The 27,391-nt window shown below is 42.3% G+C and overlaps 1 protein-coding gene across 2 annotated transcripts in view; it reads right to left on the bottom strand.

The window, feature by feature from the left end:
- Snr1 (SWI/SNF related, matrix associated, actin dependent regulator of chromatin, subfamily b, member 1) overlaps positions 1 to 12,711 on the bottom strand; it is a 582,028-nt gene extending 569,317 nt beyond the window's left edge. For both annotated transcript variants that reach the window (XM_068383913.1, XM_068383908.1), the window contains exons 1-2: positions 12,575 to 12,711; positions 4,377 to 4,482 (exon numbers count right to left, since the gene is read on the bottom strand). In XM_068383913.1, coding sequence (XP_068240014.1) covers positions 4,377 to 4,482; positions 12,575 to 12,652 — 184 coding nt within the window. In that variant the 5' untranslated portion in view covers positions 12,653 to 12,711. The remainder of the gene's footprint in view (positions 1 to 4,376; positions 4,483 to 12,574) is intronic.
- Positions 12,712 to 27,391: the final 14,680 nt, after the last annotated feature.

Consider the following 27,391-nt stretch of genomic DNA (forward strand, 5'->3'; position numbering starts at 1 on the left):
CTGTCAACAACTGAACTGTCAACCACAACAGGTGCGTGAGGACGCACAGCGTCCACTCAAGACTGCTTTGACTGCCTAGACTGAGCAGTCAAAACAACTCTAGAATGCGGAGGTTGACGCACGGCGTCAAAACAAGTCAACTCCGATTGTTAGCGAACGTCTTGAACGTCAACAGGAGCATCAGCAAGTGGCCTAACGTCCAAATGCGGCTGAAAATCCACACGAGACCGCATCGAGTGTGGTTCTAAACAACCTGACTGACGTGACTTAGCTACACCAACGTCAACAGGAAGCACAAAGGAACGTTAGGTTGGCTGAAAGCCAGGATATCGATGAGATAAACGGCTAGACTCAACGGACTAATCGGCAGAATAGTCTTCCATAAGGGAGGCAAGCATATTCTGCATGTCTTGCCATACAACCCATTAAGGATCAACGGAAATGGTTGTGGTAAGAGACGAGGGTAACGTCTGTGACCGCAACACTTTGCCAACAAAAAAGACTCTCGGAGTCTGTGTTACGCTTTTGTTAGGCGGCGAGCAGTTATCCGATGACTGCATAGGGTCAGAGCTGTCCTAATGGCTGTAACCAGGACGCTGGACCTGTCTTGAAAGGACTGACTTTCGCTTAAGGGCTTCGAAACCTTGTGACAGGTTTCTTATGCGAAAAGCCTTCGGATGACGAGGAGAAAAAACGTCTCTCTCGTCTTATGGTAGGGGAGATCTTGGTAAGATACACCCGATACCATAGAGGGAAACGTCTGTTCATTGATCAAGGCCTCTCGAACCCATAAGTCGTTCGACATTACTTCTCCCCTGGGCTTGGGAGCTTGCAAGAGGTCCCGGACTAGGTGAACGACAGGCACGAACAGACGAACCCTCGGACGCAACACTGTAACACTTTGCGCATATCACTTTATCACTTCGATTTTTTGTTTTGCACTTATTTCACTGAAATCGAAACTTTCACTGATTTCTACCTGAAACACGCAATTCTACCCTTCATTAAAAGGTAGTAATTGCGAAATCAGTCGTATAATGCAAGCTCATTAATACCAGCAAAAAACAGAAAACATATTTTAAGATAAAAAATTCAGTGGCTGGGAAAGAGACTAAACACTAGTTCATATAAACTACGTTTTCAATCTCTCACCGCACATAGCCTGGGGACGAGAATAAAAAACTAAAAACGTTTTATCCTTCCTCCCCGTACAGAGACTAGGGACGAGAGTAACTCGAGAACAACGTTACCCGCTTGAACGGAACGTTTTCTCTCCTCTCTCTCCCTCCGTCTCTATCTCTCTCTCTCTTTCTCTCTTGATTTCGCACCTAAGAGAAGAGCCCAATTATATTTCGTCAAAAAAACATGTTATTTGACTAAAGGAAAAAACTGAAAGGTTTTTCAAATAAAAAGTTCCTTTAAAATAGAATTTAAAACATTTAAGCTAAGAAAGAATGAAAAAAACGTCAGAATCGATTTACTCTTACTGCAAAGTGAAACCGTGATACACTCTCTCTCTATCGTAACGATAGAGCGCATGTTGAACGTCCTGAACTTCAACAACTGCGTAGCATAAATAAACTAAACGTTAGTTCATCTTTGAAAACAGTACGAAGACTATCAAAGAAATTCTTTCATAAAATATTACATTTAAAAAGTTTTAAATCCTTAGCTCTTTAAAAGATATTTACGATATAAAGGGCTCAACGTTGATTAACTTCGGTTTCCAAGTTAGGACCGCCTACTCTCAGGAAAGGTCGCATATAAACAAAACATCAAAATTTATTTTTATATGTTTATAAAAAATGGAAAGTTAATCGAAGAGGCCTAATAAAGGCGGAGAGATATAAAATATATAGAGGAAAATCTATAAATAATTTATAACGTGATAAGATAATTACTAAAAGCCTAAACACACTTCAGTCTAAGGGAAGGGTCAGCCATTTAAAAGTGAAAGAAAGTCCATACTCTCTTTGTCACCATAATTAAATCTATCCAAAACGAGTTCAAGATTTAAGATGAAGATAAAACACCTGCATTGCGAAAGCTCAAAACCAGAATATAGTACTTCACCAATATGATGTGAAAAACTCCAGTTTAGCAACAGCGAGTAAAGTACGTCTTGTCGACACGTCGACAGAGAGAAAATTGAGTCTTTGTTTACATAAGAGCTGGGTATCTGGTCGACAGATGGCGCTGTTGGGCACACCCGCAACCTGTGTAGCGATCGCTGGCGAGTTTTTTCCGTAGAGTTTGTCTGTCGAGCAACAGAGTTGCAGCTATATATTCACCAGCTAAGTTAAATATTTAAAAAGCGTGGTTTGTATTTCGGTTACGGAACAAAGATAAATTATACAAAATACAAAACAATGAAATAAAAGATTACTTTCTTATCATAAAATGTCTCCTGGCACTACAAAGGGATCTAACAAACAAGAGTTAACTTGACGCTTGAGAGAGCTGAGAACTTTCGTGACATCCATAGCTGGGGACGTGAGCTCCTTGAAGGGGGGTAATAAGACTGTTAGGAGCTCCTCATGATCCCGGACAATTCCCACATAAAAGAAAGCCTGAGACTGAGAGGAGCTTCTCTCCGGAGAAGTATCCTGCCCACAACAACCACAGAAGATGGACCCTTCCCCTGGTAGACAGCTGCTGAGGTTCTTTGCAGAAATCCAGACATCTCTTGTGTAGTGCCTTATGAAATAACTTTCACTTGGAGATACTGGATAGTCTCCACCTGTGTAGTGACATGGAAGTCAGCGAGTCGTGGTACCTATGCAGATGGGGCTGACAGAGAAGGTTAGAATATTGAGATAGCTCTACTGGAACCTAGACAAGGTGCATTAGCAAATCTGGAAGCCATTCAGCTTATGGCCACTTGTGGGCCACAAGGTCAACCTGACACTTGAAGTCGTCAACAGTCTTTTGATTACTTGATGTATCAGGCATAAGGGCAGAAAGGGTTTGGGATTGGCAAATAGAAAACTGTAGGCTTCTAGTTCAGCTGGGTGGAGATCAAGTTGTCTAATGAGGAACCCAAAAGGTCAAGAAGCCTTTCAGCCCCGCAGGGTAGTCAGGATCACTCAGCACTTACCACCTGCCCCAACGGTTGAGTAGGTCTGCTGTCTGCTAGTAAATTCCTCCTGCCCGGAATATACTTTGCTGACAGCTTTACTACAATGACAAATGGCCAAGGATATGCTTGCTTCACTAACTCCCAGAGGGACCAAAACACGGTTATACCTTGCTTGTTGGGGTAGGCTACTAAGGTAATGATGTCCCTTATCAACACTACTGAGCGCCCTATCAAACTCAGTTGGAAAGTCTACGGTGCTAGGGGCATCATCAATCCCAAGGGAAAGCCAAAGCAAACCAAGGTCCAGGTCCTTGCAGGAGTCATCAACGACAGTCACAACGGCTGGAATGCTCTGAGAGAGAGACAGGTTATTACTTTTGCTAGTGGAAGGCAAGAACTCCTGTCTCATTCAAAGAATTCCCAGAGAGCAGGGAGAGCGCTCCCTTCCTCCTCCTCCCTTCTTCAGCAAACTCAGCCCTGGAGGAGGATGAAGGGGACACATCAGGTTTCACATCTGAAGTAGGGATGAAGAAGCTCTCAAGTATCTTTATCATCAGTTTGACCATTGCCAGCCAAGACTGATCTTGATGAATCCCTCTTAGATTTCTTCTTCTTCTTCGCGTACTTGACACACTGCACAGGAAGCCACTCCCTACACTCAGGATAGGGGGAGGACTGCAAACAGTCACGCCCACTGCAGAAGCTACAGAGTTGATGAGGATCAACGATGGCTTTACTTATATATCGGACACATCCTCAGTTGAGATGGACTCAAAGCTGTATGTTTGGCCAGTGAGCTGACATCATCAACTGGCAATCAAGCAAACAATCTATAAAGATAAAGAAAAAGCATCAATAATCCAAAGCAGGACAATTGGAGATTACATCAGTACACCAAAGGGGTCAAAGTGAAAGTAACTCTACTTGCCAAGTGGACGGGGCCCACTCACCACCTACCAGGTAATTATGTTTATCTTGTTAAAAAGATTAACAGCTGTTTTCAGCTTTGCTGAAGTCACTCCTATTAAAGATTGAAGGTCTATATTACGCCAAGGAACTAATTTTAGAACAATTCTCATTGAAAAAAATTAGGAAAATATTTAAATGACTAAGGAACATTTTGTTACATTCTTATGATAGCTGGATAACAGAAAAGCACCAAAGGGATAAAGAAAACTTCATTATGGTAAAGGCTACTCTGCACAAGGAATAAGATAGAAATTTAAAACATTTATTTATTCACGGAAAACCATTAAAACTTATTCAGTTACTAGTAAGTGACACAATCAAAGCTTACCCAATTCCATTAACTTCTTCCGTTCATCATTTGTGATGGATCGGCGGTACATGCCAGGAAACTTCTTGTAAAGTGACCCACGGAACAACCGAAGGTAATTGCCAACCTATATTAAAAGATTACCATAAATATATTCAATTTTTTCAATAACTAGAAGTAACTTGCTTATGATTAAACTGAATCATAAATCAAGAATGCAAACTATAATAATTATGGTTTAAGTAATTAACATTTCTGACTTTATGATATTGAACACTGCATATAATCATAGCTATTAGTCCCAACATGAGGAATTTGGAAATAATTTGTATTTTTCCTATCAATACAAGTCTGTAGTTCTTAACATAAGATAAGAAATCTGCGCGAGCTAACATACAGCAATAAAAACTTTTAACTACATTTAGGTGTAAACAACCATTCGCGTTGTTCACTTTCATTACAGACAGGATTTCTGGGGTATAGGTGATAGCAGGTAAAGTACATGTAAAAAACTACAAGTTTGTATTGCAAAGAAAAATACAAATTACTTCCAAATACAAGCCTTACATTCTTTACATAAGAGAATCACTCTATGGTGGATGGAAGTCCTTTCAACTGGCTGAGTACTTTGATCCAGAATCGCTGCATCTGAACATGATAATACAAGGGATGAACATCCTGACGCCTCATAAACCAATGGCCTGTTAATACCAGCAGGTTGACAGGCTGTGCAAAAGTGATTGAGTGTAATAACAAAACTGATTATCATGGGCTATGTATAATCAACAGGTTTGTGAATATGCACACTGAGAACCAGACATTCCAACTACCTAAAGGAGTTCTAGCTGACAGGGTCTTCAAAAGCTATGACTCAAGAGAGGGGAAGATGAAGAAAAGGAAATGCCAGTCATTCCTTTTTCATGCATTGTAGACTATCACCATAAACTCTGACCTCGAACGACTGCTAAGTCCTATGAGGAGCTACCACAGGCCCTATCATAAATATGTCTTGAGACCTGTGCGTGTCTTGCAGGTAGTCGCCAGTGAAGGTGGTTTGTTTCCTCCGTAACACCCACTCGAAGTACCTGCATCAGAGCGAGGTTCTTCTTGAATGCTAGGGACGTACTTATGCCCCTGACGTCATGAGCTCTGGGTCGTACACCTTTCCGTCAGAGAGGTTAAGGATTAATGGCATGGTCAATGACCTGTATAATCCATAAGGAGATGGTGTTCCTCGTTACCCTCTTCTTGACCCTGCCCGAGCTGATAAACAGGTCCTTGATCTGTGGATGAGCTCCTCGAGTTTGTTTTAAGCAATGCCTTAGTCCCTTCACAGACAGATGGGGGATCTGGAAGTATGCATCCCTTAGGTCAAGTGTGCACATGAAGTCCTGTGGTCTTACCACTTGTCTGACCATGTCTGTCGTCTCCATGCTGAACGTAGTTTGTTTGACAAACTTGTTCAGAGCTGAGAGGTCGATGACTGGTCTCAAGCCTCCAGATGCCTTTTTCACAAGAAAGAGTCGACTGAAGAAGCCTGGGGAGTCGTCGAGAACATCATGGAGAGCGCCCTTCTCCAACATGGTCTGGACTTCGGCGGCCCATATGCGGATCCCATCGCAAAGGAGCTTTTTAACACTGGATTCTTGATGAGTGGAGGGAGAGATTGTGGAGGATTTATTTTTGTTTTTGAGAGAGAGAGAGAGAGAGAGAGATTATGTTTTAGTTAGGTTACGGCAGTGGTGAATGCCTTGGGTGAATGCTTATTTTGATTTTGACTGCAGCTAGAGGCTGGTGTGAATGCTGGATTATATTTTATATCATTTTTCAACCAGCGTGGAAGTGTTTATTTATTTAAAAAGCCATGATTCCTCCTTGGTGAGACTAACTCCTTTGAGAGAGATTTAGTGTTAAGTTTTGATTAGTTTAAAGTGTTAAATTTTGATTAGTTTAAAGTGTTAAGTTTTGATTGTGGATGGGTTATGATTTATTTCTACGTTTTAAGAAATATAGTTTTAAGGTTATGTTTTGTTTTGTTTGTTGTCCTTTTGTCCAAGAGTCCCGCTGCTGATAACATAAGGGGAAAGGTTGTATTGAGGAGACATTGGTCTGTTTAGAGTGATTCAAGGGTGTGGGGGTTGTTCTTGCAATATCCCGCCACAAGATGACAAGAACGGGAGACGATACCCTGTATGAATCACGGAGACTCTACATGGTTCAGCCCTGAGTTGCATCTTCCTCTTCCAACAGCAATGTAGGAATCCCCCTTTTGATGGACAAGTGGGGAGGATCGCTTATCCTAGCATCTGCAGCCACAGCTGCCTCCTCTATGATATTTCACTCCAAGAGAGGACTTGGAGCCTTTCCTGTCCTTGGCAGGAAAGGGCTTCTTAGACACCTTGCCTTTACTTGCAGTTCTGTTTGTAGCTGGTTTCGGCTGGTTGGTCTGTGGAAAAGCTGATGGTTTGTGGGTCCTAGATGTTATGGCCCTATGGAGGAGAGAGTCCTGATGAGACTTCCTCTACCTCTCCACTGCCTGCTCAACATCTCCCAGCTCAAACAAAGATGAGCCTTCCAGAGAGGAATTCCAGAGTCTTGTGATCTCGACATGTGGGGACTGGCGATGGAACTCTTGACTACCAAGTCTCTGTGCCTCAAGATGGTGTTAGCCCACAAGTTCACGACTTGGTAGGCGGGGAACTCAATAGTACGAGTGCCCGAAAGCAGGAGTGTATCCATCGCCTTCCTGGTGCTTCTCTCGGAAAAATCCTCGGTCCGCATCAGGTTCCCCAATGATCCTAACTACAGATCAAGCCACGAAGTAGCTTGCATGCCGTACTTCACCACTTTCTCCTGGTTCAGGATCCTCGTAGCCGAGAACGAGACTTGAAGGCCGGAAAGTCTCTCCAGAGAAATTCCCTTCGTTAATTCCTCTAAGAAATGGTGTAGAGGAAGAGTCAGGAGGGGCTCATTAAGGACCTAGTGGTACTGTATCTCCTCTGTTGGACCCCCGGAGGTGGGAGGAGTTTCGAGGACGAGCCCGAACGGAGTGTTACAGAGAAATCTGAGAGCTGGAAGGAAACCTTCCGCCTGGCACTCTTCAGCCCCTGAGACCAGGGCAAGGCTGCACTGGACTTTAGGGGTTCAGAGTGCCAAAGATACGATCGAGGACCGTATCTTTGCCCTCTTGAGGAGCCATCGGTGGGTCTGCCAACCCGTTGAGGGCCCTCATGCAGGCCAGAACTTGCCAAAAGGCATGTTCTGACTATCTCTGCATAGCTTCTAAAGGACTGACGGCTAGATCTTCGTCTCCCACCTACGAGACATCATCAGGGTGGGTCATGGTCGATGTAATGGCTGGTCGATGGCCTGACCCCCTCTGCGAGTCCAGTAATCCTCGAAGAGGATTTCGGCAGTGTCTTGGAGTCCTTAGTATCCCTCCTAGGAGGGAAAAAGGTCCCCAGAGCAGAGGGTTTTGATGGATGAACCTTCTCTTTGCCACCCATCAGGGGAAGGATGGATTCCTCCGCAGGTTTTGATACTGCTGTATTACCATCGCGCAGGACTTACTTGCTAAGGGAGGATCGGAGTGAGTCTGGCAGGGACTCTTCCTTGCTGTGGACCTCGGACTGAGGTGACGAGTGAGGCACAGGAGATCGAGGAGGAGTTGAACCAACGGGCCTAGGCTTTCTCTATGAGGGTCTAGTAGGGGTCAGCTTGACCCTGGAAAATGGTACCTCGTCAAGAGGAGATGGAATCGTAGATCTTTGCCTCGGAACTGCATAGAGGAAGACTCCCTCCGGGGGACTCTGGGAGTTTTCGAGGGGCAGGAGGATGGCAAACCCGAAGAGAAAGCTTGGGATACAGTACTGCCTTAACCAAGGCTTTGAATCATGGTTGCTGCTCGATGGTGGCACTGCTGCGCTCTGGTCTCCTTCCGCGCTGTGGACTCCTTCTGAGGGCAGGAAGTTTAGAAATTTTGAATCCCTGCAGGCTGCCCTTTTCTCCCTTCCCCCGCAAACAATGTCCTGCGTTTGTAGGGAGGGGAATGGGCCGACGGCGAACGATGCGGAGGAGACTTGTCCTTCCCTGGAGGAAGAGCCGAAGCTCGAGGAGACATTGGTCTGGTCAGCTGACTACCTCACAACTAGTGGTGTCCGTCAGAGCGTTCGCAAACAGGGGATTGATGGCACCGCTGTTGCTCTATGGGAACACATTCACGTGCAACCACCTGATGAAAGGTATGCTGTTGTTCGTTCTGAAATCGATGAGAGGGCGGTATATGAGCCATGGATCAGTGAGCTGGCTAACAACAAGTTGGCGAGCGGTGAGCTGGTGAACGGCATCGGCCCGGAGAACGGTGTCGAGCCGAACGGGCCGAAGAACGACAGCGAGCCGTAGCCTTACTCTCCTCTGAAGGGGAGTGACGAGTCATCGGCGAGTGATGATAGGGCTGGTAAGCAACCAAAGGTTGCTGATGAGCTGGCAAAGGCTGACGAGATGGAAGAACGTCAGCTACCGCGCCCCGCAAGCAGGAGACCGATGGGCTGTCGATCGGCGAGGAGACGGATGAGTCGGCGATCAGTGAACCGGGGATCAATGAGTTGGCGAACGGCAAGCTGGTGAATGGCACCGGGCCGAAAAACGGCGAGCCGAAGATCAGTGAGCAGCCGAATGAAGATCCTTGAATGGACGATCACCAGCAGGGGAGGATTGCAAACGAAACCTTAACGGCAAGTCATGAACCGGGGTTCGTAGATGAGCAGAGAAGTCCAAAGAAACGGGCGAAGGTCGAGAACCAGACGAGCTAGGAAGATCCTCCGAAGAGGAGCACGCGAAGACAAAGCAAACAAACCAAACAGTCATCTCTTCACCAAGGGTGAAGGGGCGCGACTGAGATGAAGAGGAGGGCGAGTTCGGTGAGGGTGGCGACCATGACGACGAGCCTTCCCACGGGCAGGCAGAGCTGCAGGCAGATTAACAGCATGCCTCCGAAGAGGAGTCTCTAGGAGTGGTCTCTCTCGCGAACAAGAGAGGTGGTTACACACACGAGAGACATCCCTTGGACTCTGCTCCACCCCTGAAGGATCGGGAGGAGAAGCGCAGTCGTCGGCAGCGGCTGAAGGAGCAGAGGAAGAGGCAAGAACGGAGTCTGCTGGTAGGTCAGCAGACGAAGCCTTGGAGACAACCATTTCGAACAGGACCAAAGGGTCCACCTCTGACCTGGACAAATACTACAATCCCGCACCTCGCTGAAGCAACTGCAAGAACACCTCCTTGGAGGCCAGACCGGGCAATCCCAGGGATGGCCACACCTAAGAAAGGAGAGAAAGAGACAAGGTCTCCCTTGTGGGGAGAGGCGGGGTCGTCTCGCTAGGGAAGGCAATTTTGTCTCTCGAGGACCGGGTTTGACCAGGAGTTCAGGGGCCTGCACTACTACTCGACAGAACCGCGGGGGGAACCGCTTGAGTAGAAGCTTCGGAGGAAAGTCGGGGGGAGGGGGGGCGCAAGAAGCTTTGGGTTTCTTCTGCTTCTAGGAAACCTTCGAAGGAGAAGAGTCCCTTTTAGACTTCTTACACCCTCGCCCACACTTTTCTCACTGGGAGGTAGACCACTTTCGACACTCAATATACCTACTATCCACGTCACATCGTTGCCCTCTACAAGGCGGACACAAACAATGAGGATCAGTATCCTCAGAAGACATGAAAGTACCGCAGGAGCAGCCCTCGGGTCCAGGGCAGGTATGCTTGACCAGCAAGCAAGGGCACACACATACAAACTGAAAGAAAAAGCACAAAAAGATTAACAATAGCAGTCCAAAAGGAGAGGAGGAAGAGCAGTAACAACAGTTCTCCATCCGAGCCAAAAGGAAAGTGAAGCAGTCACAGGTGTGTGAGTGAGAGGGGTAAATACTACCCCTACTCCCACCGCTAACTAGCGGGATGGGTGGTTAACCCTCGCTAAATTCTAATGGCTCGTCACTTCAGCTTCACCAAAAGAAATACCCCTATAAATAGCGTAGGTTTGTATTCCAGATACACAAAAAATGCACTTTCTCTCTCCTGTAGTTCCTACAATTCACAGTAGATGACGTTTTGTTCAATTCAACAGCACTTTAGTGGCAGAACACTGAACTAATAGGTGGGAGTGGTAATTAGAAACGAACAATCAGACGCCGCTTGACCCAGGAAATTGTCGTATGGCTTTTTTTCATCCAATCATAATTCAATATTTCCAAAATTAAAACCAAAACCAGGTAATGGGAGTATGAAGCAAGGGTCGGAGATATCCATTCTTAGCAGCCGAAATGTGAAGATGGCAACGTTAAACTCTGAGAGCGACGAACTTCGACCTAATAAAAGTGATTTTTTCTATAATTTAAACAATCCAAACTAGCAATGGTTATGAAATTCACCCAACAAAGGGAATTTACATCTTATTTATATAAGATAGGACTCCTGGGAGATTATTCAGGAATTTGTTCCAAGTCTAGTGTTGGTGACATGCAAGTTGATAATGGAAAATTAACTCACAATGGTAAGCCAATGTTTTTAGGCGCTGTTCAAAAAGTTCATGCCAAAAGAAGATTGCTAGGATAATTGTTAGTTTTTTTCTAAAGATCCAAACTATCTTGTGAAGATGTTTCGTTATATTAGCTTGCTTTGCATATGGTGTACCGCAGAACACACAGCCATTCATCTCTTCCACAGCAAAAAAAAAAAAAAAAGCTGTTCCATCCGAAAAGGGATGATGCACCTCAAACTTCCCAAGATTATAACTTCGGTGAAATTAAATAATATACGTACAGTACAGGTATATTTGTTTCTGTTATATATTATGAGGTGAATGTAGTTAGCTGGGGCAAGTGTAAACTTTCTTTTTCTTGCAAAATCATATTCTTTAACAAAATACGATTTAGTATTACCTTGCCATAATACAGTAGTGTAAGGGGGATTGCAAACGGGCGGGATAGGTAAGTAGGTAAGGATATGGCTCGTAGGTTAGGTTAGGTGGGGAAATTTGGGTTAGATGGTGTTCCTGTAAAGGGATCTTGCAATACAACGGCCACAGCAATAAATGACTATAAAATGGGAAGGAAATTACCATTTTCTATGCCTGCGGGAGGCCCTGGCCGTCAATACACAAAAGACCCCAACACTTTCACCATAAACAAAATCAATTGGACAGGTAAGAAGGAAGTTTCCATCCATCCCAACCAATTATATACACAGAGTGATTCTGAAAAAAAAAAAAAAAAAAAAGCAAACACAGGGTTGAGATTAAGTCTTAAGGGTAAGCTAAAGGACACGGCAGAGAGCCTTCGTATATCAGCAGCCTATTCGGAACCTTTGTATATCAGCGGCCAGTTCCTCATGCGTTAATTAAAAATGGACATCAAGCAACCTAAACTTTTCCCCTTAACCTAACCTACAAGTCGTGTCCTTACCTATACACCTAACAAGGGGGCTAACGCCCCCTGCGACCCCCCCTTACACTACCGTATTCTAAGTCAGACATAATAATACATACAAGTGGCCGCTATCATACATACACCCCGCCAATTCCTCCTACGTGCATAGTAAATGGACACCACCTAGTGTAAACTTTCCCCCCTAACCTAATCTACAAGCTGTCTCCTTCCCTACTTAACTATTGGGGGGGGGGGTTAACACCCCTGCGACCTTCCTTACACTGCCATATTCTTAGTCTGCCGTTATGGTTGCTATCATACATACACCCCTACAGCAGTCCTAACAGGGGTCGCCTCCGGTAGGTTAGGATAAGGCTCCTAGATTAGGTTAGGTAGTGTTCTTGTTTGTTTGCCTTTTAAAATGTGGAATTTAGTCATAACTTTTGAAATTTAAACCAGGTCCAACTACAGAGGCTCGTATAATCAGAGTGATTCTGAAAATAATAATGTCGAGAGGTTAAACATACGTATATAGGGTGGCGTAGAATATACTCCTACGGCAGGTAGTTCGCCCTACATGGGGGGCAATGTTTTGAGGAAATAATATATCCCTGTTTATTTCTTTGGAAAATACAGTAGTATATTAGCATAATGATGCATTCTACAATGATACAAAAGACAAAGAGACAGATATAATACATTAAAATCGCCTAGTCAACATTTTTAAACAAAACATGTTTAAGCTGTTAGAATTAACTTCGCTTCAACCTAAATATCAATTAAACCCTCAAATATAAATCCTTACCTCGGATCCAATACACCAGAATTCTCCATTTTCCTCTAATTGGAAGGATACTGGTTTATCTCCGTAAGTTTTAGCCATGGTTTATTTAACTGGAAGCCGATGGTACAAGACGCCGCTAAACAATAACAATGGAAAGTAGTCTTCTATTAACTTAGTATTTACTATTTGCGCAATTTATTTATAAATAGCGCAATCATTGGAACATCATGTGTGGCTTTTTAATCATAATATGAGTGTATTTATCATCGACGATAATATAAAACAAAATAATATTAAATATAATCAGAAACTATAACATATGCTTTGAATATTATTCCTTTATAGGAAAATAAACGATTCCAGGAGAAAGTCGTCTTCTACTGCCTTGATATTTTAACATTTGCGCAATGCCTTTGCAGATAGCGCAATCTTGAAACACCATGAGTCTTTTTTAACTATATTATGAGAGTATTTATCATCTACGATAACATAAAATAAAATAATATTAAATATAATCAGAAACTATAATATAAGCTTTCAATATTATTCATTTATAGGCAATTATCATTTTCAGATTTTAGATTAAACAAACTGTTTACGTTTTACTTTCAATGAAATGTACCCTAGTGAGTGCGCAATCTCAACGTGATGTCACTAAGCGTCTGTCAAAATTTAAGACAAAGCTGTAAATACAAAAAATTAGGTATGGCATTATTATTATTATTATTATTATTATTATTATTATTATTATTATTATTATCTAAGCTTCAATCGTGGTTGGAAAAGCAGGATGTTATGAGCCCAAGGGCCCCAACAGGGAAAAATAGCCCAGTGAAGAAAGGGAATAATGAAATAAATCAACTACTGTAGGCTATATGAGAAGTAATAAATAATCAAATAAAATATTTTAAGAACAGTGACATGACTAGATAATTCCAAAACTATCAATTGGTCTAAATTCCCCTAACAGAGATTTGATGTGAAACAATTAGAAAATGAAACTTGATATAGGGTGGTAAGTAAAAAAAATAGTTATTATCATCACTATTACTTGCTAAGCTACAACCCGAGCTGGAAAAGCAAGATGCAATAAGCCAAAGGGTTCCTACAAGGAAAGATAGCCCAGTGAGGAAAGGAAATAGAATGGCGTGCCTGAGTGTACCCTAAAGCAAGAGAACTCTAACCCGTGACAGTATTATTATTATTATTATTATTATTATTATTATTATTATTATTATTATTATTATTATTATTATTATTATTATTATTATTATTATTATTAGCTAAGCTACAACCCTAGTTGGAAAAGCAATATGCTATAAGCCCAGGGGCCCCAACAGGGAAAAATAGCACTACCCAAGACTAGAGAACAATGGTTTGATTTTGAAGTGTCCTTCTCCTAGAAGAGCTGCTTACTATTGTTAGAGAATCTCTTCCATCCTTGCTAAGAGTAAAGTAGCCACTGAACAACTACAATGTTGTAGTTAAACCCTTTGAGTGAAGAAGAATGAATTAAGAATCACCTTAACAACAATTAGATTAATATTAATGAAAATTTTATCCCAATAACTAGTAGAGTTCCAGTAGATGTTTTATTAGATTATAATTCATCTCTCAGAGTTCAGTTATATAATGCAGTAAGAATTAGTGTATCAGCGGATACTGGAGCACTATGGACCAGAATAAAACACGTTTCTAATTATTTTCTACTTGATTCAACTATCTACGCACATACGAACAGTTGCATACATTCACATATATTAACTTAAAGTTTCACCTTCAATAATGCAGGTAAACCATCACACCCTTATTTTACCTAATGAAAATATTATGAAGAATGCAATTTGATATCTATTTAGCTTAATGTCACCAATCCTCAATGCAATGAACTTAACACTGAATTTAATACTCAGCTACAAACAGAATCTAACGCTAAATATAAACAATTTACATCACATTTGTCAACAGACTGCTGGAGATCTGAATATAATTAATTACATCACCTCGAATAACTTCAATCAGCATTTTTTTTTTTCGCATTTGGCATTAACTTTACAGCTAGTTTAATAAGAGTAACTATGCATTGATGTCTACGTGTATTTCACTATATAAATCATATGTTCTGACAATATGTACGAGACAGCTTTGCCAGACTCGTTCACATCACACACACCTTCTTTCCCAACGTTATCTCTATATTAAGGGGTCGATTGCCTAATGCGCCCTCTCCAATACCTTTGATTCAAGGCATCCTCTTCCACCAAACTTCTTCTCTCTATATCATCCTTAATTTTGTCTCGCCATCTGATTCTCTGCTTACCCGTCGATCATATCACACACACACACCATTCTATCCCAAATACACAAATTTTCAAAGATTTTCTCAGGATGTTGAGCGAAAGTGTTCTCAAAACCAAGAAATTAAGACAGTCCTCCCTGCAGGACCCAACGCATCGCTAATACCAGTGAACCTGATCTACACTAATCAGCAATTAGGTCACCATTTTTGAAGTACGTAGGCTACCCTTGTTATCAAATCAGCTCAACTTTCATGAGAAGACATAGTTGTTGCGATCAGGCAAGTGGAAGGAAATTGCATAGAAAATAAAGAATTAAGGTAAATTCTCGATCGTTTAAAGTTCCACTTCGTATACATAATTGCAAAAAAATATTAAATCCCCTCTTATACTAGGGCCCAATGAGTCAACCAATTATTAATCTACTGTGAATCCGTCAAATATCCATTAATCTTGCTAGCCATTCTTGAGAACCTCTAATGCTGAGATGTAAAGTGTATCTATTGGCTTTATTGCTTGTTCTGAATTATTCTCTTTGCAATGCAACATTTCTGATGCTTAATTGCAAAAGGGTAGGCTGAGTATTCTGTACCTTGTTAGATGATTAGGAGACACAACTGCTTAGCCATCTCCGTTAAACTTCATATTGAAGGGGGAACTTTCAATATCACTTTTAACACCTGTGACTCCGTAACTGTTACTTATTTCGAGCACCTTTCTTGTTTACATTTCGTTGACATGCCAAGGTGTAATGCTAGTTTTATTCCTTAAACAGTTGAATTGTGCAACCATTTCTTGCAGTATAGTGTACGTTCAGTGATGAGCATAATTCCAGTTGTAATATTGTTGCTTTAATTTTCAAACTTCATTGTTGGTGTGCTGATCTGTTTATATATAACGACGTAAAATGAGAATGACAGATAATAGATGTACAAAAAGAATAACAGATTGGGTCCCTAGAGATTACAAACGAAGCAGGGGAGGGAAGAGAAGACGATAGATTAACGAGCAAAGGAAATTTGATGGTATAGCCTGGCATAAAAATACCATAAACAAACGGGAGTTGAAGGACATGTATGGGGCATTTCTCCTGCAGTGGACTAGAAAAGGATAGAGTATCTATATAAATATATGCACTCTTGCAATGGCTAATGATGATATTTGTGTGTGTGGGTGTAACTAGACTTGAAAAAAAATTACATTTTCTTCTAATAAGACGTTTCTTTTGTGTTTTCTGTTATTAGATTTTTGACTGAGGATTCAAATGCCTATTATAATACTTTCGTATGTGTTGTAGATAACCAATATTAGGCTACATTGTCAAGGAACACCTATATTTTTAGATATTTTTATTAATTTTATTTTGGAGAATATTTTTACTCACTGATTACGCTGGGATAAGTGTCTGCAACCTTCAATCCTTGTTAGCTAAGGATAGGGGATTTGGGAGAGCCTTTAGGTCTACCTGCTGAGTCACTAGCAGCCATTGGCTGGCCCTCCTTGGTCCTAGCTTGGGTGGAGAGGGGGCTTGGGCGCTGATTATATGTCAGTCTCTAGGGCATTGTCACTGTCCCTTACCTAGGCCATTCATGAGTGGCATTTAAACCTTAAAACTTAAATACATGAATAAAAGTAAAAATTTAATTTTTTTTACTCATAACTGAAGAATTTGATTGATCTTCTAATCTTCTATACATATTTTGACATTAATTCAGTCTTTCACTGGCTAGCACACTGCAATATTTAATGATTAATACTCAATTTTTATTAATTGCAAATATATTTTTCTCTGTAAAGTGACATATATTCTATGAAGCATTTAGTTTCGCAGCTTGTATAAATTAATTGTACATCTGGATAATGAGCTTATTCTTTGCCATATGCAAAAGACAGAAAAAAATCCATATGACATACACACACATTCCCATTCACACCCATATATATATATAACACAAACACACCCACATACACGCACATTATTATTATTATTACTTGCTAAGCTACGACCCTAGTTGGAAAAGCAGGATGCTCTCTCTCTCTCTCTCTCTCTCTCTCTCTCTCTCTCTCTCTCTCTCTCTCTCTCTCTCTCTCTCTCTCTCTCTCTCTCTCTCTCTCTCTATATATATATATATATATATATATATATATATATATATATATATATACATATATATATATATATATATATATATATATATATATATATATATATATATATATATATATATATATATATATATATATATATATATATATATATGCCTAGAGAGAGAGAGAGAGAGAGAGAGAGAGAGAGAGAGAGAGAGAGAGAGAGAGAGAGAGAGTACATATGTTTACTGTACATACTGTACATATATACATGCACAAGCATGTAGGCCTATATATACATTTACAAAATATATAAATCATTACACAGAATAAGACGACGACACTTGTGGATGGGGGGGGGGGAGGGGGGGGTTGTAAGGGGACAGACTGCCTAGCATGAGAGCTGGAAGTTGTGAAGGCAGGATTGCACCTCGAGGATGCACTGAGTTATTCATGTTTTAAGGATGATTGGCCATTTTGAAGGCGACGAACAGCAATGGACTCCCTTCCTATTTCTCCTTAGTATTGACACAAGCTATGTGTGTGTGTAATCATCGTCATCACCATCATCATCTTCAGCCGTATATAGTCCACTGCAGGACAAAGACCTCAGACATGTCTTTCCACTGTATTCTCTCTCTCTCTCTCTCTCTCTCTCTCTCTCTCTCTCTCTCTCTCTCTCTCTCTCTCTCTCTCTCTCTCTCTCTCTCTCTCTCTCTCTATATATATATATATATATATATATATATATATACGTGTGTGTGTAACTAAGGTTATGTTCAATGAAAAGGCAGAGAGAATTGTTGATAAATATACGTACTTAGGACAGACAATAAGTGTTTCCCCAGGACATCATAAACTTAGAGCCTTACTAAACCCTTTGAACATGAGCTAGTTACACCTCAAAATAACAATGATGGGAATGATACTAAGACTGAAAAAGAGCAAGATGGAAACAAAAGCAAACTAGAGGATATTCTAACATGTACGAAATAAATGAACATGGGCTGGACATATATTGTGATTGCCAGATAATAGATGGGAATTAAGAATAACAGAATGGGTCCCTAGAGATATTAAAGAAGCATGGGAAGGAAGGGAAGACGATGGATTGCCGAGCTAAGAAAATTTCCGGTTATGGTCTGCCATAGAAAGACCATAAACAGACGCAAGTGGAAGGACATGTCTGAGGAATTTGTCCTGCAATGGACTAGTTATGGATGACGATGATGGTGAACATTTATAAACAGACTAACATTTAAATGTTTTTTTTTTCAACTGCATTTGTTAGTTCTAATGTTTAATTTTGTATCATATTTAGAGGAGCACATTGGCTTTTTTAAAGGATGTTAAAGGATTTTATTAACTCTAGCGACCCCTCTCGGATTATGAGAGTAAATTACAAAATAGCCTATACAAAATTACAATTTAACTTACAATAATTGTGCAAGATGGCAGTAAAAAGAAGCAAAACCGCTTCTTTTCACATATCTATACAATAATGTACATACATCCGTATACCCATATATGCCGTATATAATGGGGACATAAGCCCATATGAACTAAATAAAAATAAATGTTGAGTCAGATTTCCTACTGAAAGAGAAGAAGATATACCGTATATTGATTTGTTCTAATGTTTAATTTTGCATCATATTTAAAGGAGCATATTGGCTCCAAATATTGGGCCATATTTCCTACAGAAAGAGATTCGAGAAGATGAAGATTGTTTACATTGTGACTGTGAGTGACGGTTTGTTTAAAAAGTCGTCCTTGCTTCAAGATGTCGTCTTGGGCGAAAGGTTTTCAATTATTTTTGTGTTAAGTGCAATATCGAGTTCGAATAAATCGGTAGGAATTTTGCGTGTTAACTGCGACACTCTAGGAGTTAATTTTGAATCCGCATATGAAATAAGATCAAATGGATACAAGGTAAGAAGTATTATTACTAATGGTTGACTTGATTGACAGGCTTTAATTCTACTTTCGTCACTTGCATGTGTAGCTTAAGGCTTGCGAGTCATTTGGTAGTATTTTGCTGTTATGAATATTTATAGATGATAGTTCGTTTATTTTATCTCTTTAGATGTCTTATTTTGATTAGATTATACAAAATTAGACAAACTTTGGCAGTCAGTCGAACAGCAAGTAGGAGATATTACTTAGGCCTAGGTCTAGTGTCTGTAGAACTTGGCGTCTCTTTAGTGTACTTGGTGTGGTAATTGTACAAAAGAGGCCCCAGTAATTTCTTATCTTAGGATATTCTTATTTGGGAAACTGGGGGTAGTTTGTAGCGCTACGGCCAAGCGTCCTAATTTGCTTATTATCGCTCCGACTGTTATCTTGTATAGAATAAAAACGTTTGGAAATGGTCTACGGATCTCAAATATGTTGTGTAAGGGGGGGGACCCCCGGGGGGGCGCAGCCCCCCTGGGTAAGGACACGGCTTTTAGCACAGGTTAGGTGGGTTTTTTAAGTTAGCTTCTCCTGTCGTACTCGTAGGTAAGGAAACTGTTGTGTAAGTGGGGGGGGGTCCGGGGGGGCAAAGCCCCCCTGGGTAAGGATACGGCTTTTAGCATAGGTTAGGTGGGTTTTTTAAGTTAGCTTTTCCCGCCAAAATAGTTTTTAGACCGACAGCCACAGTTCAGAATATTCCCGTTTTCTATGGGATCTGGCCGTCACCCTACTAAGGCTCCGAAACTGGTTTTTTGGGGGTTTGAATTAACCAGTAAAAGAGAGATGTATGGGGTTGCATATACTAAGAACCTAACCGTACATAACGAAACTTTGGCACCTCGTCCTTCCAGAAGAACACCTGTAAATATGTTAAAACTTAAATTTCTAGCCAAATATATGAACCATGTCCTTTTCCAACTGGCTATCTATTGTTTTATCTATTTCTGACCACGAATATCGGGGCAAACCACCTGTGTATGAGTTTGCGTACCTTGCCTATATAATGACAATAATGGCGAATCCCGGTGGGAAACCAGGTTTTAGGGTGGGGAATCTGAAATAGCGAAGGATTTGTAGCAATAGTAATGGTCAGGAAGGCATATAAACATACGATAACCAGTTGGAAAAATGTGTGGTTCATTTATTTGGTGAGAAATTTAAGTATCACATATTTACCAAATAATTATAGGTGTTCTTTGTTTATGTCAAATTTTTGTGCATAGGACTATGCATAGACAAACCATCTTGGAGGAAAGGAAGACTTCTTACGACTATAGTCCTATGCATGCCGGTGTGACGGTCTGAACGATCCCCCGGTCTCAGAATTCTCCTTGACATTGTATAATGGTTCTTTTCTGCCATTAGCTCGCTTCGCTCGCATGAAAATAAAACATCAAGCTCGTATGTACTGGCAAGCAATAATGTTGAGGTGCGCACGCTAACATTACAGGAAAATAAAACATCAACCTCGTATGCACTGGCAAACGGTAATGTTCGCGCATGCGCAGATTATCAAGGAGAATTCTGAGACTGGGGGATCGTTCAGACTGTCACATCGGAACTGTAATATAGGGGTGAGAAATAACTGTTGTAAAACAGCATTTGGGGACTAATGCATGAATGTTTGGAAGCTCTTAGTGGGTTAATAAAGCCAGCTAATAATTACATCATACAAAACAGAAAAGCTGCCGCAAGAAAATGCAAATAATGCATGCAAAGTAATCCATCCTCAGTTTTCCAAAAGTAAACAGTGTTCTTCAAGAATGAAATGATGTTTATATTTTAGTTGATCAATAGCGAAAATAGCCAGAACTGATCCATTTCCTCTATTGGCATCAATGACCTTCGATGTCAGGATGTCAGAAAACTCCAAGTCAATCAATCAATATAGTTTTTTTCAATATTAAACTTACCCGATGATCATATAGCTGTCAGCTCTGCTGCCCGACAGAAAAACCTACGGGCGGAATACGCCAGCGATCGCTATACAGGTGGGGGTGTACATCAACAGCGCCATCTGTCAAGTAAGTACTCAAGTACTCGATGTCAACACAGAACCAATTTTCTCTCTGTCGTGCCACTGGCAAGACCTACTAAATACGCTGTTACTAACTGGATTTGTTTTCACAACTATTTGGTGAAGTACACTATTCCAGTTTTGAGCTTTCGCTATGCAGGGGTTTTATCTTCATTTCAAAACTTGAACTCATTTTGGATAGATTTAATTATGGTGACAAAGAGAGTATGGACTCTCTTTCACTTTTAGATGGCCGACCCTTCCCTTAGACGGAAGTGTGTTTAGGTTTTTAGTAATTTTGCTTAACACGTTATAGATCTATATATTTTATATCTCTCCGCCTTTATTAGGCCTCTTCGATTAACTTTCCTTTTATTATAAACATATAAAAATAAATTTTTTATGTTTTGTTTATATGCGACCTTTCCTGATAGTAGGCGGTCCTAACTTGGAACCGAAGTTAATCAACGTTGAGCCCGTTATATCGTATTTAACCTTTAAAGAATTTAAAACTTTTTAAATTTTATGTTTTATGAAAGAATTTCTTTGATAGTCTCGTACTGTTTTCAAAGATGAACTAACGTTTAGTTTTTAGTCTACGCAGTTGTTGACGTTCAGGACGTTCAACATGCGCTCTATCGTTACGATAGAGAGAGAGTGTATCACGGTTTCACTTTGCAGTAAGAGTAAACCGATTCTAGCGTTTCGTTCATTCTTTCTTAGCTTAAATGGTTTAAATTCTAAATTAAAGGAACTTTTTATTTGGAAAACCTTTCAGTTTTTTCCTTTAGCAAATAACATGTTTTGACGATATATAATTGGGCTCTTCTCTCAGGTGCGAAATCTAGAGAGAAAGAGAGAGATAGAGACGGAGGGAGAGAGAGGAGAAAAAACGTTTCGTTCAAGCGGGTAACGTTGTTCTCGTTTTACTCTCCTCCCTAGTCGCTGTAGGGGAAGAAGGTAAAACGTTTCTAGGGTTTTATTCTTGTTCCCAGGCTATGTGCGGTGAGAGATTGTAAACGTAGTTTATTTGATCTAGTGTTTAGTCTCTTTCCCAGCCACTGAATTCTTTATCTTTATATATGTTTTCTGTTGCATTATACGACTGTTTTCGCAATTACTACCTTTTAATGAAGGATAGGATTGCGTGTTTCAGGTAGAAATCAGTAAAAGTTTCGATTTCAGTGAAATAAGTGCAAAACAGAAAATCAAAGTGATAAAGTGATATGCGCAAAGTGTTACAGTGTTGCGTCCGAGGGTTCGTCTGTTCGTGCCTGTCGTTCACCTAGTCCGGGACCTCTTGCAAGCTCCCAAGCCCAGGGGAGAAGTAATGTCGAACGACTTATGGGTTCGTCAGGCCTTGATCAACGAACAGACGTTTTTCCCTCCGTGGTTTCGGGCGTATCTACCCAAGATCGCCCCACCCACACAAAGACGAGAGAGCCCATTTACTTCTCGTCTGCGGAAGAGGTTTCTCGTAAGAAACCTTGGACCAAGGTCTCGCAGCTTATTAAGTGCAAGTCGGTCCCTTCCGCGCAAGTCCAACGGCCCAGGTGTAGCCACTGGGTCAGTTCGGACTCGCTGCAGTCTTCCGATGACTGCACACCTCCTAAGAGAGGTAAAGCGGTACCGCAACAGGCAGTAACACCGTCTGTTGCCGCACCTGCTGCTGTAGACCCTAGTGGTCTTTGCTACAGTCTATGCAGACACAGTTAGCATTCTTTTTGCAGGAGTATCGTGCGGAGAAGGTTGACGCTGCACCCGTTAGCCTACAACCTACCACGGTTGTGCGCCCAGCAGACGCTGTGGCTGCCTGCTCCCACACTCCAGCTGTGAGAGCTCCTCCACCCATGCGCAGTCGACCCTGCCAGACGCATGCTGACGTTCACAGACGCACGGAACCCTCCGTTGACGTGCGTGTGCTACCACAACAACAGGAGGGTGGAGTTAAGCTGCCGTGTTTTGACACGGTGCGTCAGCCTCCGCAACCCACTGTGGTTACCGCCACTCGCCCGCAGCAGACTAGTCAGTCAGGAGTTGAGGCTTCCCCACACAGCTTTGGTTGTTGCCAGCTCACAGACTGTCAAGCAGTTACATGACGTTGCCTTCTGGTCTGCTACTAATGCACCAGTGCTGTATGTCCTCACGCACCTGTTGTGGTTGACAGTTCAGTTTTTGACAGTTCACAGACTGTCAAGCAGTTACATAACGTTGCCTTCTGGTCTGCTGCTAATGCACCAGTGAGACCCTCACTGAGATAACCTAGCTTTTCTCGGACAAGGTTCCTGTAGATGAGAAAGTGCTGTTCTCCCTCCTACTGATATTCCTTTGAGGACTCTGTCATTTGGAGAGGAGCCTTAAGCTGCTTAGCCTCCTATGGACTTTAATTAAATCATGATGATTTTTTAAGGATCTTCGTCCGGATCTTGTAACTGCTGCTCCTCGTTCGCCTCACGTCAGAACTTACACTAGGCCTAGCTACTTCGAAGCCGTTGTTATTAAGCTAGTGCTCTCTCGCTCTCCTAGAGAGCGTTACGTCGGCTAGGCGACTGGTTTTTGCACCAGGAGGAGTTTTAGGGATACAGCCTTTTGATTTCCCTTCTTTTTATCTGGCTTATAGAACGAGAGTCTGATAGGACACGAGAGAAGTTCTCAGCTTGGGAGTTCATGCCTCTGCCCAGGTAGACTTCTCAATTCTGGTAGACTCGGCCAGGCGCATAGCCAGGAGACGCTCCAGTTGTTTACAGGTCAGCTTCTCAACTTTTGTCGAGCCTTTGAAGTTTTGCTGTACTATTATGTCACACATAACAAGGCTTCCAGGGATGGTAAATGGTTCCGCTTCAGTCGCTAACCCCCGTCTGTTGCCACACCTGCTCCCGTAGACCCTAATGGGCTTTGCTGCAAGACATGCAGTCCAAGCTTGTGTCCTTGATAGAGGACTTAATACGGAGAAGAACCTTCTGGCCAACAACCTTCCTACCGGTTGGTTGTGCGCCCTGTTGACGCTGAGGTATCCTACTCGCGTCCGCCAGTTGAGGTGGTTCCTCCACCGATGCGACCCAGTGTGGGTTGCCAGTCGCACGTTGACGTTAAGCGACGCTCGGAGGTGGTTGTTGACGTTCAGTGTGTCACTAGGAAGACGTTCAACAACCAGCAGAGGTGACTTGTTGTGACGCAGTGCGTCAACCTCAGCAACCCGGTAGGGTGTTGACTGCACAACCCTGACAGTCTAGACAGTTTCGGGTTGACGCTGTACTTCCTCGCGTCCCCATGGTTGTTGACAGTTCACAGTGCAGCAGTACCATGATATTGCGTCCGGCTCCGTCACGCATCTACCAGTGCGACCGGATTCAGCGAGTCAGACGTTGCCCACTCCGTTGCCGTTTCCTCATCAGTTTCGGATGAGGAACCCTCTGATGAGGACGTTGCTGAACAAGACGATCAACCCCCAGCCCTGCTATCCATCCAGAAGATGCTGAAGAAGGAACGCTGCCCTGTCAGGCTGTGGATGAGTCTGGTAAGGACACTGTCATCCGTGGTTCAATTTGTGTCACTAGGAAGACTACTCCTCCGTCCTCTTCTATACCATCTAGCTTTTCACTGGAAAAAGGACAAGACGCTAGAAGCGGTCTCGATCCCGGTTTCCGGAAAGATAAAGTCTGGTCTGACTTGGTGAAAGGACTTTATCAACCTTAGAAAGGGTCTTCCCCTGACTGTTCAGACTCCCATCCACGTTCTCTTCTCGGACGCATCGGACGTAGGCTGGGGTGCGACATTAGACGGTAGGGAATACTCGGGATTTTGGAACTCGAGTCAAAGGACAATGCATTTCAACTGCAAGAAGCTACTGGCAGTACGTCTGACCTGGAAAAGCTTCAGGTCTCTCCTTCAAGGCAAAGTGGTGGAGGTGAACTCGGACAACACACGGCTTTGACGTACATCTCCAAGCAAGGAGGGACCTACTCTCTGACATGGTACGAGATCGCAAGGGACCTCCTCACCTGGTCAAAAGGTCTAGACTTTTCACTAGTAACGAGGTTCATCCAAGGCAACTTGAATGTCATAGCAGATTGTCTCAGTCGGAAGGGACAAATAATTCCAACAGAATGGACCCTCCACAAGGATGTATGCAAGAGACTTTGGGCCACCTGGGGCCAGCCAACCATAGATCTCTTCGCAACCTCGATGACCAAGAGGCTCCCAATAGTTTGCTCACCTATCCCGGACCCAGCAGTAGTTCATATAGATGCCTTTCTACTAGATTGGTCACATCTAGATCTATATGCATTCCCTCCGTTCAAGATTGTCAACAAGGTACTGCAGAAGTTCGCCTCTCACGAAGGGACAAGGTTGACGCTAGTTGCTTCCCTCTGGCCCGCGAGAGAATGACTCACCGGGGTACTTCGATGGCTAGTAGACGTTCCCAGAACACTTCCCCTAAGGGTGGACCTTCTACGTCAGCCACGCGTAAAGAAGGTACACCAAGGCCTTCACGCTCTTCGTCTGACTGCCTTCAGACTATCGAAAGACTCTCGAGAGCTAGAGGCTTTTCGAAGGAGGCAACCAGAGCGTTTGCTAGAGCAAGGAGAACATCCACCCTTAGAATCTACCAATCGAAGTGGGAAATCTTCCGAAACTGGTGCAAGTCAGTATCCGTATCCTCGACCAGTACCTCTGTAACTCAAATAGCTGACTTTCTCTTATATCTGAGGAAAGAACGATCTCTTTCAGCTCCCACTATCAAGGGTTACAGAAGCATGTTGGCATCAGTCTTCCGTCACAGAGGCTTAGATCTTTCCAACAATAAAGATCTACAGGACCTCCTTAAGTCTTTTGAGACCACGAAGGAGCGTCGTTTGGTTACACCTGGTTGGAATTTAGACGTGGTACTAAGATTCCTTATGTCAGACAGGTTCGAACCGCTTCAATCAGCCTCCCTGAAAGATCTCACCTTTAAGACTCTTTTCCTGATATGCTTAACCACAGCTAAAAGAGTCAGTGAGATTCATGCCTTCAGCAAGAACATCGGATTCTCATCCGAAACGGCTACATGTTCTACAACTTGGTTTTCTAGCCAAACACGAGCTGCCTTCTCGGCCTTGACCAATATCGTTCGATATTCCAAACTTATCGTATGGTTGGAAATGAACTAGAAAGAGTATTATGTCCTGTAAGAGCTCTTAAGTTCTATTTAAAAACCTTTACGAGGCCCGTCTGAAGCTTTATGGTGTTCAGTTAAGAATCCATCTTTGCCTATGTCAGAGAATGCTTTATCCTATTTTATCAGACTGTTAATACGAGAAGCTCATTCCCATCTGAATGAGGAAGACCAAGCTTTGCTGAAGGTAAGGACACACGAAGTTAGAGCTGTCGCAACTTCCGTGGCCTTTAAACAAAATAGATCTCTGCAAAGTATATTCGACGCAACCTATTGGAAAAGCAAATCAGTGTTCGCGTCTTTTATCTTAAGAATGTCCAGTCTCTTTACGAGAACTGCTACACTCTGGGACCATTCGTAGCAACGAGTGCAGTAGTGGTGAGGGCTCGACCACTACAATTCCCTAATTCCATAACCTTTTTTTAATCTTTCTCTTGAAATGTTTTATTATTGTTTTTGGGTTGTCCGGAAGGCTAAGAAGCCTTTCGCATCCTACTTGATTTGGCGGGTGGTCAAAGTCATTTCTTGAGAAGCGCCTAGATTAGAGGTTTTGATGAGGCCCTTTAGTATGGGTTGCAACCCTTCATACTTCAGCTCCTAGGAGTCGCTCAGCATCCTATGAGGATCGCGAGGCTCAGTAAGGAAGACGTACTTAAAAAGGCAGAGTAATTGTTCAAGTCGACTTCCTTACCAGGTACTTATTTATTTTATGTTTGTTATTTTGAATAACTGTTAAAATGAAATACGGAATACTTAGCTCATAATAATGTCAACATGTAATGCTGGTCTCTACCCACCCCCCTGGGTGTGAATCAGCTATATGATCATCGGGTAAGTTTAATATTGAAAAATGTTATTTTCATTAGTAAAATAAATTTTTGAATATACTTACCCGATGATCATAAATTAAAGGACCCACCCGTCCTCCCCAATAGAGACCCAGTGGACAGAGGAGAAAATTGGTTCTGTGTTGACATCGAGTACTTGAGTACCTACTTGACAGATGGCGCTGTTGATGTACACCCCCCACCTGTATAGCGATCGCTGGCGTATTCCGCCCGTAGGTTTTTCTGTCGGGCAGCAGAGCTGACAGCTATATGATCATCGGGTAAGTATATTCAAAAATTTATTTTACTAATGAAAATAACATTTTTGAATATACTTACCCGATGATCATAAATTAAAGGACCCACCCGTCCTCCCCAATAGAGACCCAGTGGACAGAGGAGAAAATTGGTTCTGTGTTGACATCGAGTACTTGAGTACCTACTTGACAGATGGCGCTGTTGATGTACACCCCCACCTGTATAGCGATCGCTGGC

This window comes from Palaemon carinicauda, chromosome 1 (assembly GCF_036898095.1).
Source record: "Palaemon carinicauda isolate YSFRI2023 chromosome 1, ASM3689809v2, whole genome shotgun sequence".
In the NCBI taxonomy this organism is placed as follows: domain Eukaryota; kingdom Metazoa; phylum Arthropoda; class Malacostraca; order Decapoda; family Palaemonidae; genus Palaemon; species Palaemon carinicauda.